Genomic DNA, 20595 nt, shown 5'->3' with positions numbered 1-20595 from the left:
GATATTTCGCTATGATTTTTTGTAGCGTGACCTCAGGATGCAAGGACATGGTTTCGGGTTGGCTCAATAAAGTCTTTAACAAAAGATAAGCTCACATTAAGGGATAGAAAACACAAAAGTACCAACAACGAAGGCCAGGAGATAACAATAAACCCACCCTAGGAGGTGGAAATAAAAATGTGCAAGGATAAACGAGATGCATCAAGTGTAGACCAAATTAACCGGTCCAACAACCATTTCTAAACTCTGCCGTGGTTCAGTTGAGTGAAAGGAATCCACATTCAATCCGGTGTAACTGACATCCGGAATGGCATACTTTTACCAGAACGACAAATCGGACCAGAGAAAGTAAAGTCTGACTCCATTCTGAGAACCATTCCCATAACATTCCCAATATTCAGACACATTCCTGTGGCTGGCTCGAATGTTTTGCTCATGCTAAAAAACTTTTGCATTCAAAGTGGCAAAACATCTACCTGCATTTGACAGGTTTTTTAACTGCACTTTGACCGCATTCTAAATATTCCAACTGCATTCCGAAAATTATGATCACATTCGAGGGAGAACCGAAATGGCAAGCCTTTTCAAATCCTGCCGGAATGTCTCCAGATGAGCCTTGAATTAACCAGAATGCAAATAGGATAGATTCGTTCATTTTGTTCATTTTGCTCATTTTGCTCATTTTGTTCATTTTGTTCATTTTGTTCATTTTGGTCATTTTGGTCATTTTGGTCATTTTCATTTTGTTCATTTTGTTCATTTTCATTTTTTTCATTTTTTTCATTTTTATCATTTTTTTCATTTTTTTTCATTTTTTCATTTTTTCATTTTTTTCATTTTTTTTCATTTTTTCATTTTTTGTCATTTTTTGTCATTTTTTTCATTTTTTTTCATTTTTTTTAATTTCAGTCATTTTGGTCAATTGGTCATTGCTGCCATGGTTCAGTTGAGTGAGAGGAATCCACATTCGATCGATGGTGTAACTGACATCCGGAATGGCATACTTTTGCCATAACTACAACTCGGACCAGAGAAAGTAAACTACAAGTGTAAAAGCACACACAGTCCATTTTTTAACGAGTATTGACATTATTATGCACACCTTTAGTAGAATTTACTTACAGGTCGTCACAGTAGATTACAGCAGCGATCAAGGAATCAAAGACTGAGGCACATAAAACTTAGTATTCATCCGTTATTAGTCCATCTTTGTCCTTTCAACTTTGAAATACATTAATAGAGAGCAATAAATCTTCTTCCCGTTTAAGCAATCACTTTTTCGCCCAGAATGAGTTGTAATGACAATCTTGGAAGCTGGCCCATAATCAGTAATCCTGCTTACCTTTTGCATCGTGATTAACCTCAGCTGTCTAATCAAGGAATATCCAAGGACAAAGAAGAAGACCTTTTCAGTCCCCCTTATCAGTTCCTTGGAGACACTTTTGCTTCACCTGCCGCTTCCACTGTTATCTTATGTTAATGATGCCCAAACGTTTAGCTATGTTTAGCAGACATCAAGGGAATCACTTTCCCGCACAATTCAATTTGGTGATCACTGAATGACATGTCAGTCTACCTCCAATTTTGAATTTTCAGTGTCAGACTCACTCCAGTTAGAAAATAACGTTTTCCATCTATATTCACAACCATGGCAGCACAGTATGTTAAATCCTAGTCACACTGGAGGCAGAATGAGTTATGAACATTTCTGCTTCATTCCTGGATATTCTAACTGCATTCGAAAAATTCTGACTCCATTCTGAGAACCATTCCCATACCATTCCCAATATTCAGGCACATTCCTGTGGCTGGCTCGAATGTTTTGCTCATGCTAAAAAAAACGTTTGAGGTGCATTCAAAGTGGCAAAATATCTACCTGCATTTGACAGGTTTTTTAACTGCACTTTGACAGCATTCTGAATATTCCAACTGCATTCCGAAAATTATGATCACATTCGAGGGAGAACCGAAATGGCAAGCCTTTTCAAATCCTGCCGGAATGTCTCCAGATGAGCCGTCAATTAGCCAGAATGCAGATAGGATAGATTTGGTCATTTTGTTCATTTTGTTCATTTTGTTCATTTTGTTCATTTTGGTCATTTTGGTCATTTTGTTCATTTTGGTCATTTTGGTCATTTTGGTCATTTTGGTCATTTTGGTCATTTTCATTTTGTTCATTTTTCCATTTTGGTCATTTTTTCATTTTTTCATTTTTTTTTCATTTCAGTCATTTCGGTCAATTGGTCGTTCACCGATCACAGCCTGTGATCTCCACCTGTGCATAGACCTGGTCAGCCGTGTCAAGTCAGTCCGTTCACTCATGTTCATGTTGGTTCCGACTCAACAGCACAACAACACGTGATGACGTACCTTCAAATCTGAAGTATTATGACAGCCCTCTGAATCCGAGTGTCTCAGCTTCCCGGTCACCACGGCACATTTTTTACATTGGAAAAATTTTGTGGCACACCACTAACCAAAAATATTACAAAATGACACTGCACAGTATATTTAATGACAATATAATTTCGTAATTTATTTGTACTCAGTGTGAAACCTGGGCCTGTTTAGATGAACACAAAGCCGATATCAGAGCAGGAATGGAAGAACGACACACACGAAGCTCTTCTTCAACAGCTCTCAGTCTTTCTCTGTTTTTAGTTTTTATAGCAGTTGGGCTTGAAAAGCTCAGCTCACACAGATATGTTGTGGAAAATGGGAGCAATGTCTGAACAGCTTTGTTGGCCAGAATGGGGAACTCCTTTGCAGCAGTCAACCAAAAACTGTCCAAAGGAAGATCAGAAAATCTTAGTTTTAAACTACGATCCTGTTTCAGTTCAGTTAGTTCCTCCTGCTCTTGTAAAGTCATGTCCTTTCCAACAACTGATGCTGAGCTGTATGGGTCCCTAACCCAGTCAAAGCATTCAGTGGAGGCTGAAGAGAAATAAAATGACAACTTCTCCTGTCAGTGGAAACATCTCCAGGTTGGCACGTTGCACATGTTGTTGCCAGAGGTGCACCTTTAAACGGAATCCATTTACTTTATCTGTGCTTGTAAGCAGGTTTTCATTGCGGCCCTGCATCCTTGTGTTCAGTTCATTCAGATGATGAAATATATCAGCCAGGTATGCCAGCTTTGCGCACCACTCATCAGTTGCAAACAGATTTGAGTAATTAGACCTCTCATTTGTTAGAAACATTTAAGTTCCTCTCGCAGTTCATACACACGGGTCAGCACCTTACCTCGCGACAGCCATCGGACCTCTGTATGGAGCAATAAGGCTTTATGCTCCGCTCCCATTTCCTCACACAGAGATGCGAATATCCGGCTTTTCAGAGGTCGTGTCTTTACAAAGTTCACCATGCGCACCACACCATCCAACACAGGAACCAGTTCTGCTGGTAAAGTCTTAGCGACGAGGGCCTCACGGTGCAAAAAACAGTGCGTAACAATCAGACCTGGGTTTCTTTCCTTCACTCGACTCACGAAGCCTTTGGTGCGCCCGACCATGGCTGCAGCTCCATCAGTGCAAACACTTGTGCAGTTTTCCCACGTAAGTCCTCCCTGGTCAAGATATTCCGATGTGACCCGAACAATTTCCTCTCCAGTTGTTTTTTCTGGCAGTGCCTTGCAAAATAGGAAGTTTTCTCTAATCGTATCTCCATCCACAAAACGCACATTGGCCAAGAGCTGAGAATGTCCACTAATATCTGTAGACTCGTCCACTTGCAACGCCAACGTCATCAATACGCCTGGCAATTGTGTTATCAGAGAGCGGGACTTTAGCGATGTCTTTAACCGCGTCAGGGCCGAGCATCTCGTTGACAATGGCTTTACAGGCAGGTAGTATTAATGTCTCTGCCACAGTGTGCGACTTTTTGGATTTAGCAACGAGTTCGGCAACTAGGTAACTAGCTTTGAGCGCTTTCTCATTTACCTTTGTGGTTCTTCTCATAAACGTTGCCTGTTTTGCTGTGTTAACACGCAGGCGAACAAAATAGTCCATTGGCTTGTTTTGAAGCGACGGGTGTTTCGTTTGGAGATGGCGTTTAAGCACCATGGCATTGTTGGATAGCTTCTCGCCACATACCAGGCACAATGGAATAGGTGTCGTCTCATCCCCGGTGAAAGTAAATCCAAACGAAAGATAGCTTTCACTATATTGCCTTGAGCTCACCGTCTTTGCTTTCTTTTTCCCACCACTCATACTAGGACCTTCCTCCGGGTCAGAATCTTGTCCAGGGCCCAGTTCGGAGTTTGCAGTTGTCCTTTTTAACTTCTCCATGACTGTCACCACGACTTCTCAAGTGCATCACTAATTCTATTCGAGGAACGAGCCAATCAGCTCCGTGTTGCCACACGGAGGAATATTACATTAATCTGCCAGTCTTTACAGCACGGACACTCGACAATGACATACTATTTGTAGAAAATGATTAATAAATATTATTCATTCATTCATTTTCTACCGCTTTATTACAAAAAAAAGTGATACTGGATAATTTCTCACGGCACACCTGACGATCTCGCACAGTGGTTGAAAATCACTGAGCTAACCCCACCCACCCACAGAGCGATGTGCGACGATAGGATAAGACAGGCAAGTCAGGTCCTGCAAAAGGAACGGTGAACTGACTCTCCAGCCAATCAGAGAAAAGCATTTGCAACTGAACGGACTGAACGGGTATTTTAGGGGCGGTGACCTCGTTCAGTCTGTTCACAAAAAAGAAGTAGTTCTTTTGACGCGTTCGTTCATGACGACACACGACTACCACACAGCCCCACAGGATGATGGCCCCAACACCAAATGTTACTGTGGGCAGCAAGTGTAAATTGTAAAGTAAACAGCATCGCTCCCAATTGTGTTTCTTTTAATTGAACCTATATTATTCTTCACAGTACCTTGTTGGCTCCACAAAAATTGTGCACAGCTTCTCTCTTCATCTAACATCAAGCAAAATCGTATAAGACATTATTCCATAGATTGCGTCACCACACCAGGGTAGTCAACAGCTAACATTCCTTTGTTATTTTATGAATCAGCTGAATCACATTAAACAGCATGAAAATATGCTACTTTGGTCCTGTTAGATGTGGCGTCTCGTCTCTTCACAACGCCTTCTGGTGACACGCTGTCGCCTCACGTTTCGCATCGTTTGTCTCTTTAGTTGTATGGAACTTGTATGGAATCTGACTGCCTGCCAGCTACTGTCAATCAAACTGGACACCGACACACCATCTGCTGAGACAAAGAGGAGCATTTTAATTCCAAACTCTTTTCTTTAAAGCTGGATGATTTAGTTAATTTCAGCTGAGCCTTGAAAGCCCTTTGTTTATTGCAAAAGTGAATGGATGACTGCTGTTGGACTATACTCTTTGGAAGACATCAGAGGGAATTTATTTCAGCAGAGCGAATCAGAAGAGCCTGTTGAGAAACACATGTAATGTCCAAATACAATATGCATTCTGTGCACAGCAAGATAAGAATATGATTGTTCAAAGGAAGCAGTGCATGGAAAATGTATTACACAGAAACAATTCTTTGGCATAACCCCTATATTGTCTCTAACACGTCCCGTTTTGGGGTCACTGGGAAGCTGGAGCCTATCCCAGATGACCAGCAGGTGTTATCCACCATGGACTGATTGCCAGTCAATCACAAGGCTGACACGTAATAGAGACAGACAACTATTCACACTCCTGTTCACACCTACGAACCATTTAGAGAAGCAGAGATGAACCGAGATCTCGCTGCAAGGTAGCAGTGCTAACCGATGCGCAACGGTGCTGCCTGAGGACTAACACTAAAAAGAAATATCTGACACTATAAACGCTCAGCGAGGATAGCTGTATGGTGTGATCAGCGAGATTTATTGTTAACGCCAGGAGGCTTTCTCAGATGCTGCAAATTTGTCTCCACTTAAGAGCCACTTTCCCTCATTATGATGTTTTCATGGTGGTAATCTGTAAGGGTAAAATTAGTGCGGGACAAAATATGTCATTTTGATATCTGCGTCTCTTGTTTATTCATGACAGTATTGCAGTTAACAAATCAATGATTCAATTAAATTATTCAGTTTTAAACCATAATCAAAGGTAAGGTGGCCAGTCCATGGTAATGGTAATGGTTTTGTTTCATTTGAACATGCATAAGATTCCGATTGAGTGCATCCCATAATAAGTTCCCAGTTCCACATGTCCAAAAGGAGTAGGAAGAAGCAAAGCTTATTAAATCCTACCCCTCCATCTGGTACTTTTACAATCAGTAACTGTTACATTTGTTCACTTCCTGCTTTCCATAATACAGTTTTTTTCTTTTTTTTTTTAATAATGTACCTCGTACCGAAGTACTCGGTGATATGAGCATCCAATGCCATAATGGGTACCATAGTGCGTGTCAATATAGTGATATATATAGCACATCATGACTGGTTCAAGACTCTTCATCCTTGTATTTAGCAAACATCAACTGCTTGTATTGTTTCTTGAATTGGCTCATCGTTGTGCATTGTTTGATTTCCTTACTCAATCCATTCCATAGTTTGATTTCATAAGCTGAAATGCTATGGCTTTTTAACGTAGTCAAAGTCAGCTAGGATAGACTCCTAAGAAGTGGAATCCACCTGGGAAAAAAAACCTGTAAGCCAAGCAGGCCTTTATACGTCCATCCATTGCTATGGAATATGAAATAAGTGCACTTACAGTAGACAGAAGACATGTTTATTCAACATTTAGGTATATAAGGCTCGAAACAGATAAGCAGTATTTCATTTAGTCTTTTATGATTTAGTCTTTTATTTGTCACATTGGTCGTACAATGCCATGAACTCCATCATCTTCCCCTCTTGTGGCTGTGCTCTTTTGACTGCTCATCAACTGTTAGCGTCAGCAGAAGGCAGCAGCCTGGCTCTTTGCACCAACTTTAGCTAACTTTACCTTTGGCCTTAGTTTGATTGCTAGCTGTCAGTCTGGCAGAGCAAAGGGAACAGTGGCTGGATTTCAAACCTTTGCAGATGTAGATACGGTTGGTGGATAGGATCAGTTTCATATTTCATTTTTCGTATCACTGCGTGCCTATGAAATAGTATTGTTTTGCATGTACTGTCTATTAGTGCGGAATTGTGTATCGTATTATGTATGTATGTATATGTGCCGTAATTTGTATGAGATGTTTAGAAAGAAAAACAGATTTGTACATATAGAAGCTGCACCGGACTATAGGCTGCACAGTCTGTGAGGACCAGGTAGCCAATCATGAGCTTTGAAAATACGCACGATGAGCTTGTCAACCCATTGGAGGTCATTACTCCATGTAATATATTCTGGTGTCTCATGGTGTGATTTTAGAAAGAATGCTAAAATCATCACACGGTAGCTTAACACTGAAAAGGTAGCACGCAAGGTACACAAGTACTAACAAGTCCACACGCAGCATATACTTTCACCGTTGCGTTGGTTAACCATGTTTGTGGTGGCGGGGGATGGGGTGGGGTGGGGGGGTGGTTTGTCAAACACTGATAATGAAGGGAATGTAAAAAAAAAAAATACTAGGTTTTGTGGGATAGCCGGTCGTATCTGTGGGAAAGTCCTCTCAGACATGATGAGATGGTGTCATGGAGACAACGATCTTAGAAATTCTCTATGACGTCATAACACGCACATTATCATATTTTCTGGACTATAAGTCGCATTTTTTGCGGGTAACTTAACAAACTACTTAACCAAAACAGACATTATGTCCTTTTGGAAGGCAAGTTGTAAAAATAAAAGAATAGAGAACAGGCTGAATAGGTGTAAGATATGCTAACACAATGCTTATTTAGCTACACAAAAAATAAACAGAAATAGACAAAGTGTCCAGTGTTTATGTAACATAAACACTTTTTTCATTTATAAGTCACTCTGGAGTATAAGTCGCAGGAACGGCCAACCTATGAAAAAAAGTGTGACTTATAGTCCGGAAAATATGGTAAATTAGTACATTTCCCGTCACAAACTGAAACTGAAAATAACTAAAGGGTTTAGGCTTGTGATTGGCGAAACAAAGAGCTACAGTTTCCTCACTGTCTCGCGGAATTAAATAATTGGTAGTACTTCCGAAGTACAGCAGATGAGATTAGAGTTTAGCCATGAAAATGTTTAGGAAAAAAAATAACACCAGAAATGACGATATTTCAATACCCACATCGTTCATGTTGTGCTGTTACATTGTCTTTTCCTCATGTGTTACTTACTGTGTTATTTTTGGTCACACCATGAGGTGTTTGGTTTGAAAATTGTTGGATTGTGTTGTGTGTGTGTGTGTAACTCCCAAGATAATTCTTTGCAAATATAAATTGATGTTATTGTAAAGTAGCACCATAGATATAGCCCGAGCTTGATTAGGGTGTCAACATTTTTCATTATTATGGGTGCCATTTGCGGAACAAACGCTTGTCCTCAGTGGTGTCGCAGGTATGCTGGAGCCTATCATCTTGCATAATATGCTGAAGTAAAATAATTTGTGTTGAGTGTTCCTTGGCTAACGAGAGCAAGGAACGTTGTTGATTTGTATGTTTATACTCACACAATAAATGACACAGCTGCTTGAAAATTGGTTTCCCCAATTGATTCAATTTGTCCATATCCTTGTACTGTAACTGCAAATTGAATATTGTTGTATTGTGGCTGCTGTGGATTCGTCATCCACATTCGTCATTGGTTCACTCCTAACCGCTAAGCATTAGATATTTTTTTTGCACGCTACAGCAAATTATGGCAATGATGCTATTAGAAAAAGCCTATCTGGACACGCAGTCCTAGGAGTTTTTAATAAATCAGATTGCATGACAGAATTAATTTGCAGGTTGCCTCAGTCTACATTTTCTATTAGCAGCAATTGAAGGGAAAAAATGCATTAACTGACAGTCGGAAGTGTCTTTACTCATGATGATTCTTTCTTTTCCCAGTAAGAGAACGTAAATAAAGGTCTGATTGAGCAGACTGGAGCTACTGCTGGGGATGTGGTGGACAAATTCATTCTGCTGTGTAACGCGACCCAACATTGTGCAGTGTGCAGGCTTAGTGAAGTTCTCCTTAGTCTCCTCATATAATGATCCCATATCCAGATCAGTTATTGGTAATGGTAATGGTAATGGTTTTATTTCAATTGAACATGCATCAGATTACAATTGAGTGCATCCCATAATCAGTTCCCAGTTCCACATGTCCAAAAGGAGTAGGAAGAAGCAAAGCTTATGAAATCCTACCCCTCCATCTGGTACTTTTACAATCACTAACTGTTACATTTGTTCACTTCCTGCTTTCCATAATTTTTTTTTTTTTTTAATAATGCACCTCGTACCTCGTAGGAGGTGATATGAGCATCCAATGCCATAATGGGTACCATAGTGCGTGTCAATATAGTGATATATATAGCACATCATGACTGGTTCAAGACTCTTCATCCTTGTATTTAGCAAACATCAACTGCTTGTATTGTTTCTTGAATTGGCTCATCGTTGTTCATTGTTTGATTTCCTTACTCAATCCATTCCATAGTTTGATTCCACATACTGAAATGCTATGGCTAGCATAACGTAGTCCTAGCATAGAAGTGTTTCAAATGTACTTCTTCCCTGATTATTCCATGGTTATTGGAAAACTATGCCTTCAACTGACCTCAGAAGTTTACTGTCGGCCATTGTTAAGCTCGCGTCTTCCCAATAAATATTGGAAAAGTGTGGGCAGAGTTGTAAATGATTGATTCTCTTGAATGGATACCATTTGATTGTCTCCCACAGTGACTTTCTATTTTGGTGGACACAAAATGATCTGTGAGTCCATGGTCTTACCTCCATACAGTATAAAGTATACGGTGTCCCTTTCCCAACCTTTTATGTTATTTGTTGGAAATGTCTGTGCATGACTCTGACAAAATAGAGGTTGGGTGGGCAATAACCGTATGTCTGGTCATATAATGTCACATCGCTGACACATGCCAAAACAAATTGCTGAAAAGGGAACTGTGCAGTTGGATATACAAATAAAATCATGGTTTGGCAAAGTCAAGCTTAAATAAGTGAGCTTTGTGAATGCACATTTGCCCATTCCTCCACAAATGTCAGATGGTAAAAATGCATTTTCAGGTCCAACTTAAAATAGCACCTTCCAAATGATTGTGACAGAACACGTGGCTATTACATATACATACTGTAGCTATACATTGGCTATTTAGAGAAAAATGGTTTGCCGGTTTTCAGTAGAACAGGAAGCACTAGTTGAAATAAACCTTCTTTGTCTTTCGACTTTTCCCTTCTCGGGCCCACCACAGCAAATCAATTGCTGCCATCCAACCCTGTCTTCTGCGTCTTTGGCCTGCCTCTATGCCTCCTACCTGGCAGCTCTAAACGCAGCATCCTTCTACCAATATATTCACTATCTATGTTCATGCCCGAACCATCTCAGTCAGACTTTATCTCCAAGGCCTCTAACATGTAATGTCCTTCTGATGCGCTCCTTCCTGATCCTATCCATCCTGGTCACTCCCAATGAGAACCTCAGCATCCTCATCTCTGCTACCTCCAGTTCTGCGTCCTGTCTTTTCTGTCCTGTCAGTGGCACTGTCTCTAGACCAAACAACATGGCTGATCTCACCACAGTTTTGTTTACCATTGATGCATTGTCCTGCATGCAATAATTCCCATTCAAATCAGAGAGGCTGCTTTCAGCCACTGTATGTAAGTGCTGCCATGCATGAACAGCCCAGCAGCATGTATCAAGGATGTTTACCCAGCAAGACTAATAAGTGAAGTTATACATTTGACTGGAGAAGGAACACAATTAGAGATGGCTTTATCGCTATAATATTGCTTTAAATACACATTTTAATTTGATCCTATCCATCCTGGTCACTCCCAATGACAACCTCAGCATCCTCGTCTCATCTCCCAGTTCTGCTTCCTGTCTTTTCTACAGTGGCACTGTCTCTAGACCAAACAACGTGGCTTGGTGGTGGTCTCATGATCCATATTATGCTGTTGCTTGTATGTTGGAGTTTGCTTAGTGTGTTTAACTTCCTGTTTCTGTTGACCATCCAAGGGTAGAAAATAGCGATGGAAAACTCAATTCCTTTTACTGACCTGAATAACTTGCTGAAGTCAATCAGGCACTCCAGCCTCTCAAGTCATCTGTGAGTCCGTGAAACGCAAGTCTTCGTTGGGCACCCATGAGTTAATAAAATTCAAGTCTTCGTCAAACCATGAGTCCATGAAACTCGAGTCTTTGTGGATCACCAGCGAGTCAGTGAAAATCAGGGGCTGAGCGAGTGAATTGTTTGTTTTGTGGAGTCTGTGATACAGCTCGGGCAGGAAGGGTAAAGGAGAGTTAATCTGAGACAAGGACCAGGGTCTCTTATATAAACCAGAAGCCCAAAATGTGTGTACGGATACAAATATTCAGACTGACGCATACACACTTGTATGCAATTTGCGGTTTATTGATCCCACCTCAAGTAGAAGTGTGATTATACCACTCCACTCCACCTCACGTCACGGCCTTACCACACCTCCACTTCACCACAGAAGGTCAATGGAAAGTGACTCATGAATCTAGCCTACATTGCATCACGGTACAGACTGTATACACAGTACATTAAACAAAAGTCAAAACCACGTCATGAGTAACGTTATATGTACATCATGAGACAAGTTTACCAAGTAACTTCAGATATAAACCGAAAAAGAGACAAACAAAAGAAAACCTAATCATGTGACCAATGCAACACGATCTGTTTTTAACAAATTTCACCCTGAATGTGAATGACTAGTCTAGTAGGGCGGGGCGATTGTTCTGTGTGACTGGCCAATCACAGACCTTGAAGAATGACTACATAATGAGCATTTTCTTTAAACACAAATAATGGTGAAATATACTCGTTTCATACACATCCGCCGAAAATAAATTAACTGTCACGGATACTCGTTTGTAACAAGAGACTGCGGATTTTCTGGTTTGAAGCTCACCTAAGTGAATAGTGAATTTATTTTCACATAAAAACGCCACTATGGTGATGTAAATCTACAAATTTAAAGTCCATCTTTTTCCCTAGTCAAGTGCTTCTGAAATAGTGGAGAGGGCCCCCCCAGGGGGACCATGCATGGGGGACTGTTGGTGGGGTACGAGCGTCCTCCATTTTAGTTCAGACCAACCAACATCTCCACATTTATAGTACTCAACATGCAATTTGACTTGGCTTGCATACTCTCCATTTAGTTAGCATTTTCCTGCTTTCAGTTTGAAGTTCAGTCTGTACAGTACAGATAAATGAATACATATGATCAGTTTCTCAAGTATTTCAAATTGGGAGGGCATGATAACATTTCCGTCCTTTAGTGTGGGCATGACGGAAAATAACTGAGAAGCACTGCCCTAGTTCAAGGCGGACATACGGTAGTTTGAGTTTTGAGTGTGATTCTGCTTTACCAATGGATCCAGGTGGTTATACAACATGAATGTGTAGAGCATCGCCATGTGGCATTCTCTCAACAGAATAGCTGGCAGGGTGAAATAAGGTGGGCAAGGGACCCCGACGGGAGTTTTGTTCAGGGAGCAGATAGTGAAAGAGGTGTAATTGTGCATTGGATAGCTTAAACTGCTTTCGTGACCAACGTTATGACCTTTTGGGCTGAACTCCGCTGCTCCAATATTCATGAGTACACGACTCTCCCTGTCCTTGACAAAATTGGACTGTTCATATTGCCTAAAATGACACTTGAATTTTACAGAGCTGCGCTACATCAAAACTTTTTCAGTTGATTATTGGTGAGCAGGAATTTTTTTTTTATGTGAACGCTAGAGATGTCTGCACCAGTTTAACCTCCAGTATATCAATATAAATACTGTATAGTATTCATCGTAGTTCAAAGCTTACATCACCATTTTAAAATGATTCTCATATGTTCATTATTATTCAATTATTAAGAAAGAACCCTTTTCAGATTGAGTTCAAAGATCAAACCTGCAATCCACAGCTGTACCATTCATAATTTTCATTACGGTTATTATATTGATTTTAGTTTCTAACACCAAATACTGGAAGTCGCAGGGGTCAAAAGTCATTCACTCAATGTTTTACATTTGCAAATTTTCCAATAAGTCTCTTCTTAAGTCTCGTCTTTTAAATGTACCATCTACTTTGTACTTATTTTATTAAAGGGGGCCTATTATGCTTTTTCCACTTTTTTGACCTATAAATAAAATTGGAATGTTGTATTCTCCTGTTAAAGGATGCCAAAGTTAATGAGGTTTGGGGTGGCTCAAAACGCTCAGTTTCAAAAAGCGTGGTAAAACTGCCCCCTTGTGATGTCACAGAGGGGTGAACTTCCTTATATGGGCGTGCCTGTAAGCCAGATAAGCTCTCTGCCCTCCCCCAAGCTCTGCTACTCTGTTTACGAAACAAGCTCAGGCAGAAGTTATTGTATTTGGTGATTCCCGGCAAGAGAAAAATATTTTCAACTGTCAACAGCATTTCACACAGGACTGTTTTTGTGAACATGAATGTGAAATATCCACCAAATTCTGGGGTCAGAACCAGCGTGCTCTCTCGAGAAAAGGTGCATTAATTTTGGGCACGCTGTGCGTCCACACGGTGCCCTCACATCCGGCATCTGAGCTCTACTGCACCAACGGCACCTCTGACAAAGTGTGTCCGACAATGAGTGCTCCTCCTAGGCTAGGTGAGGTTGCCACACGTCCGGCTTCTCTTGAGCTCCACCGCGCCACCAGCACTGCTACGTTAGCCCTCTGAGTTCATACACGGTAGGTCAGGGGTCTCCAGCCAGTAGATCATGAGCTGCCAGTAGCTCCTAAACACTTTTCAATTAGCTCTATAAAGACTTGATTCATTTATTATAACTCCTATACCCACTATATTAGAAAATGGGGTTCGTTCGTAGTTAGGAAGCACTTTGGGCATGTGACCAATCACAGCGGAGTGTAGCTGTTCTATTGGAGTCCATAACTCAATATAAAGGGTCGGGAAATGAGCACAATAGGTTCCCTTGAATTAAATTTAATTTGCCACTCAATATAGTCAACAATATGAATGCACTGCTATTGCTTTTGGTCTCAGTAAAAGGCCACTGTAGAGGGGAACAGTAGACTGACCTGTCCATCTTAATGTGGAAAGGTGTCACATGATATCAGGCAATGAAGTATTGAGAAATTGTTTTACACAGTTAAATACCATGTGTGACACTTCATTCTAATTAGGTGTGGACCCAAGTTATGCGACTTAGACTTGAGTCACAGTTTTGATGACCTGGGGCTTGCCATGTGACCTGGACATCAATGACTTGGGACTTGACTCGGACTTTAGCCTGATGACTAGAAAATACTTGAGATTTCAGTGAGTATGTTGAGTAAAATGTATCCCCATTCCAAGTATTCCACTGTTATCATTATTATGGAATTCCCAGCAAGACAACATATTTTTTCCTAAGCCATCTTGATATGTTTTACCTGCAAGCGAAGAGAGTTTAATCTATTAACCAAAATGTAATTAAATTATTGAAAATATGGACTTTTTTTCTACATGCGGTGTCTGTTATACATATTTATTGTTTAATATTCTGCTTTGGGGCATTGTTAGCTAGCTCATATTAACTCAATTGCACAGAAAAGCGAAATAAATATGTGTTCATGTTTCCTATAAGGATTGAGAATGATGGGTGAAAAAAAAATTGCAGTTTTAAAGTTAATACAGAGTGCCCAACATGTGATAGAGAGTTTCAGCTAAAATGAAAGCAAAGATATACAAAACTGTGGCGAGACCAGCCAAGCAGAACTGGATGTAGCAGAAATGAGGATGCTGAGGTTCTCATTGGGAGTGACCAGGATGGATAGGATCAGGAAGGAGTACATCAGAGGGACATTACATGTTAGAGGCCTTGGAGATAAAGTCAGTTATCGGCCAGACTGAGATGGTTGGGACATGTCCAGAGGAGAGATAGTGAATATATTGGTAGAAGGATGCTGCCAGGTAGGAGGCGTAGAGGAAGACCAAAGAGGAGGTTTATGGATGTAGTGAAGGAGGACATGAGGGTAGTTGGTGTGAGAGAGACAGAAGAAGAAGACAGAGTGCCCAACAGTTTTGATTTTGTATTTACTATGAAACATTAAATTTGAACTGAAACCCAGAACCCATATTTATCCTAGATGAAATTTGCAACTTTGTGGCCAACTTTACGATTTTTTCCATATTTCACAAGTCTTAACAGTCAAATGTAATTTTCGAAAAGTACTCATAACTTTGACGTTTTAATCGCAAAACCTCATTCTGTGGACAAGTTGCGAGTCTGAAAGATGAGATCAGAGGTCCTGTCTGATGTGATCAATACCATAGTAAAGAAACGTATAGATTATTTGGCTTCTGGCATTGAAGTAATTGGCACTAACCTACTTTTCAGCTGCTGTCCGCTTTTATGCAACATGAACTGTACTTTGCTTACGTAAGACCCAGCAGTACCTTTAAGTTTGAGAGCCTCTCAATCAATGCAAACCACAGGGAGGACGGAAACGCTCAGCTTTGCTGTATTTGAAGTACTTTACTCCAATTGTGGCATTTCTTTGGACCATCGGTAGCATATTTTCTTTAGTGACATCATGGCACACCCTAACGTGTGGTAGCTAACGAGGATAGCCGACATGCATGCAGCAACAGGACCAATTTGAGCGTGGAGGCGAGTCATGCACCATTTGGCCTAAAACAACAGTCACAACACAGCAGATGTGCAAGTTTTTTTTTTTTCCATTGAAAGTGCTGACACGGAGCTTGGTGGCACATTGCGCTGGTGCATCCACCGCCGATACGGGTCAGAGTATTTATAGTCTATCCAGTGTACATCTAATTTGGTGTATGTGCGAGTGAGTGGGAAACACAGCGTGCATCTGAGAAGCCCGCAGGAGTGTGAGGCAAGAAGCAGCAAGAGGCAGAAAATCCCCACCGCCGTTGGATTAGTGTCAGCAAGCGGGAAGCCAGGCACCATGTGCGTGTGCACTCCAGACTCTTATTTATTTAGTGTGTGTTTCTGTCTTGGAAACCCATCGTTTGTGGTTAATTTTGAGCAAAATTCCCTTTTAATCTTTGGCGATTACGCAGAAAACTACAAGGATATTTTTGATGAGTCCATCTGTTGATGTTAGTCATTTGATCAGATTAAAACCTGCTGTAGAATCTGTGGAAACTGAAGTGCAGTTTTCCGCTTCCCGTGGAAGATTTATGACGGGCCGGTTCAAGGTTAGAATGTTCGGATGATGAGCTCATGTGACAACATTTCTACGTAGGATTATTGAACTTCCTGAAACACTTCCAGTAGAAAGAGCAACATTTGCTTCTGACAAACAGCCAACTAAGTCCTCAAACACCACTTCAGCACGGGACACGGCGACTCATAATACCGAGTCTTAATACCATCTAAGACTGGCACTAAGGCTTTCCGACAGGTGACTAGTCTGGGAAGCTCTTCTCGGAGCTTTGATGGAGGTTGTTTCAGCTGCTCGTGACACCCAGATCATAAGATTGTTGATGAGAGTATTAACAAGGAGCACTCATGTCTCAGAGGAGATTCTGCTGGGAAGGTGAGCTCAAGTACAATCTGTCATAATCATGCTGCTCCAATAATCATATACAGTATTTAAAGGATGACGTGACACTAATACCTGTCTATCTCTCAACTCCGGCATGTAGTCTTGTTGGTGTACATCGTTTTTATGTACTATTTATATAGTACGTGTAATAACGTAGAAATGATGGTCCTGTTTTCTAATTCTTTTGGAGGCTAATCCAGACACGTTTTCCATCCTCATTGTGGACATTTTGACCCTTCACTGTTCTCCAGGTACAGGCGGTATCTCTCCTCTCGCTGCAAACACTTTTTGTCACGTGGTGTGACACCCACCACCAAAAGGCTGTGATTGGTTGACTTGTAGATCAACTCTTTCAGAGAATGGAACAGCTTCTTCTTCTTCTGGTGGCCAGAAATATTTCAATATTCTTCTTCAATAATCACTCCACACTCTTTATTGCTCTCTGGTTCTACCATATCTTACTTATTGTGTGGAAATATGGGCTAATAACTATAAAAGCAATCTTCACTGGCTACATGTACTGCAAAAAAGGTCAGTAAGGATAATTCATAATGCCGCCTACAGAGAACATACTAACTCCTTATTTGTAAAATCACAAATACTTCAACTTGCTGATATGGTTCATCTTCAAACAGCTAAAATAATGCATAAGGCTAAAAATAAGCAATTAGCTAAAAATGTCATCCAATACTTCTCTACAAGAGAGGAGAAATATGATCTCAGGGAAGAAGTACATTTGAAACACTTCTATGCTAGGACTACGTTATGCTAGCCATAGCATTTCAGTATGTGGAATCAAACTAGGGAATGGATTGAGTAAGGAAATCAAACAATGCACAACTATGAGCCAATTCAAGAAACAATACAAGCAGTTGATGTTTGCTAAATACAAGGATGAAGAGTCTTGAACCAGTCATGATGTGCTATATATATCACTATATTGACACGCACTATGGTACCCATTATGGCATTGGATGCTCATATCACCTCCTACGAGGTACCAGGTACATTGGTTCAATGGTGTTTGTACTACAGTCAGTGGTGCACAACTAAACATCAGGCACACACACACACACACACACACACACACACACACACACACAGGAGATCCCTTTCTTAGGCTTTACAGGGTGTCCCGGAGAAAAAAAAACAGTTTAACAGCTGATAGCTGACAGATGTTGCTTTTGTCTCAGATCTATTTTGGCATAAAGTCCACTTCACAAAAGCGCTAACAGTTGCTGAATTGAGAAGAGCCATTGATGTTGAATCCATTCAAACACTGACAAAACAATACCTGTCTTGATGTTTGAATTCCAAACACACATCCTCCTGTTTTGATGTGAAATTCAATTGTGTGTTTATTATTTGGGACATTCTTTACACAGTACTTGTGAACAGTAGTACTGGTGCTGTGTTTCCTACCTGGACCTTCAATGGGGATTTTTCTGCAGACACCATAAGGCCAATAGTGATCAAAAACACTCCTTAATTCATTTTCTACCGCTTAGCCTCACATGGGTCACGGGGGGTGCTGGAGCCTATCCCAGCTGTCTTTGGTACAAGCTGGACTGGTTGCCAGCATATCACAGGTCGCCAGCCTTGATTCCAGCCAATCACAGGGCACACATAGACAAACAATCACCCACACTCACACCCATACTCCAAATTTGGAGTCGGCAATTAACCTAGCGGGAGTGAATGTGGGAGGAAAACCGGAGTACCCGGAGAAAACCCATGCATGCACAGGGAGAAAATGCAAACTCCACACAGAGATGGCGATGAGGGTGGAATTGAACCTAGGTCTTCTAGCTGTGAGGTCTGCGCGCTAACCATACGACCGCCGTGCAGCCCAACCCTGAACCTTTTATCTTCAAAAACATTGCAACCTAACTTCAAACTTCTGCAAATAACTTTAAGCATGAGTAACTTCCCCTTGTGATTGACAGTGCTGGTCAATCTAGTGCTCGGCCATCGTATACAAACGTCACACCGAGATGCTCAAACGGCTCGGTATAAAAGGATTCAGACAACCTCTACAGTATCTCTACACATCTGAAATAGTTCAGCGTCAACATTTATACATCTGAAATCTAAGATTGTGGATATACCAGAAACACAAAATGTGTGACAAAAATATGTAGACGTGTAAAAAAAAAAAGGGATATTAATATGAGCTAGCTAACAATGCCCCAAAGCATATGCACATACACACATCATGCAATTTGTGACGGGAAGAGAGTCCACCTTGAGGCAAAGTGTGCTCATGTAGCCCCGCCTCATGTCACGCCCTTTCCACACCTCCACTTCACCATAGAAGGTCGATGCAAAGTAAGTCATGAATGTGGTGTCCATATTTAAAGACCTTGATGGCATTGGAATCAAGGCTGGTGGGAAGATGATGAGGACGGAGAAAGGAATATTCATGGAAATATTGGGAGACGTGTCAGATTTGGAAGACACAGCAGTGGCATAAGTAAAGGTTTGAGTGACAGCACTGTCGCTGTCGTCTGTGTGAATGATGGAGCACACTTTTTCATTTTTAGTCAGCATGTTTCTACATTCCAGAAGGATATTTTAAAATGATTAAAATTAATGGTTACATTAACACTATAAAACTATTAACCCTCCTCTTGTGTTAGGGTCGGCACCGACCCGTTTTACATTTTAATGCATAAAAAGAATCACATAACATTTGTTTATTGCATCAAGGCTTTTTGACTTTGTCAGGAAACTCTATTTCAACAAAATAAAACCAAAAAAATAATTTTTACTAAATTTTAAAATAATCTGGTTGAAATGATGACCACTGTATTGTTAGGATCGGTTTCGACCCGGTTATAATAATATGACTATAAAGCAATATTTTCAGCCACAACTGAAATCATAAGTGTCCAATTAGCCAACACAATGACAACCAGCTCCTCTTCTCATCATGGAAGCTTTTTGCTTACCGCTTTTCCAATACCAGCAGAAAAACAAGGTCCAGACATGTGAGGTGAATTCACTCATTTGACTGATGGCTGATTTCACATTTACAATTTGGATCATGGAAAGAATGGCAAGAAGTACAGTGAACCAAGATCTGGACCTGTTTTGCTTTTTCATTTCACTTTATACTAAAGTTCTGTTGCTGAAAACAATCTTTTTCTACCTTTTCTTGACATGAATATATATGGGTCAAAATTGACCCGAACACCATAGATGTTTCTTTAGTGATTAAACTAAAATGAGAAAATAAATCAAACTAATTGATTTAAGAGATATGTTCTATATCCCTCAGTAATAGCCAGGTAACAAAAGAACCTTCAATTTATGAATATGATTCTTTTGAGGTTCATTTGACCATTATTGGAAATAGAAATGGAGGGGTATAGTGACAAAAAAAGGCCTACATGCCCACACCAAAAGTATTAAAAGCAACATTTTCATGGATGAGGAATCCTAAGAAGGTAACCAAGACATGAGAAGCAAATTTGATGGTAACTTGTTGTTTTTAGTGTATTTTATAGCTGATTTAATACATGGGTCAAAACCCACCCGTTAACATAAGAGATGATACCAGAAAGCTAACACAAGAGGAAGGTTAACTATCCATACAAATAAAGGCAGTGCATGGTAAATAAATGTTGCTATTGATGACATGTAGACATATAAGAAAAACTGTCTTATTTATTTGATAAATTGTGCAATATTATAGTACTATAATTCATATCAATTGATCACATAATATTATCGTGATTAAAATAATTAACATATTTTTTACAATACAATCCACTCATGCGTAATAATTTTTATGATAAATGACAAATGATATCCATCATTGTCAATAATGGCACGATTTTTTTCATGCAATGATGGATATTGGCTTCCATTGCATGTTTATTTCTAACATTCTGTATGATTTCACATCGCTTCAAATTATGCATCGCCTTTTTGCTGGGTGCTTGTCAGTCACCAAGCGGATATAA

At 40.3% G+C, this 20595-nt stretch overlaps 2 protein-coding genes across 2 annotated transcripts in view; one reads left to right on the top strand and one right to left on the bottom strand.

Annotated features, from left to right (window-relative positions):
- The window catches only part of LOC131143239 (zinc finger BED domain-containing protein 5), a 49353-nt gene extending 45082 nt beyond the window's left edge, over positions 1–4271 (bottom strand). The window contains exon 1 of the mRNA XM_058091737.1: positions 3244–4271. Coding sequence (XP_057947720.1) covers positions 3244–3745 — 502 coding nt within the window. The 5' untranslated portion in view covers positions 3746–4271. The remainder of the gene's footprint in view (positions 1–3243) is intronic.
- Positions 1–20595, top strand: part of kcna4 (potassium voltage-gated channel, shaker-related subfamily, member 4) — a 78083-nt gene that overhangs the window by 48652 nt on the left and 8836 nt on the right. The gene's annotated exons all lie outside the window — the stretch shown is intronic.

This window comes from Doryrhamphus excisus, chromosome 1 (genome assembly GCF_030265055.1).
Source record: "Doryrhamphus excisus isolate RoL2022-K1 chromosome 1, RoL_Dexc_1.0, whole genome shotgun sequence".
NCBI lineage: Eukaryota > Metazoa > Chordata > Actinopteri > Syngnathiformes > Syngnathidae > Doryrhamphus > Doryrhamphus excisus.
This window is presented reverse-complemented; position numbering and strand designations above follow the sequence as displayed.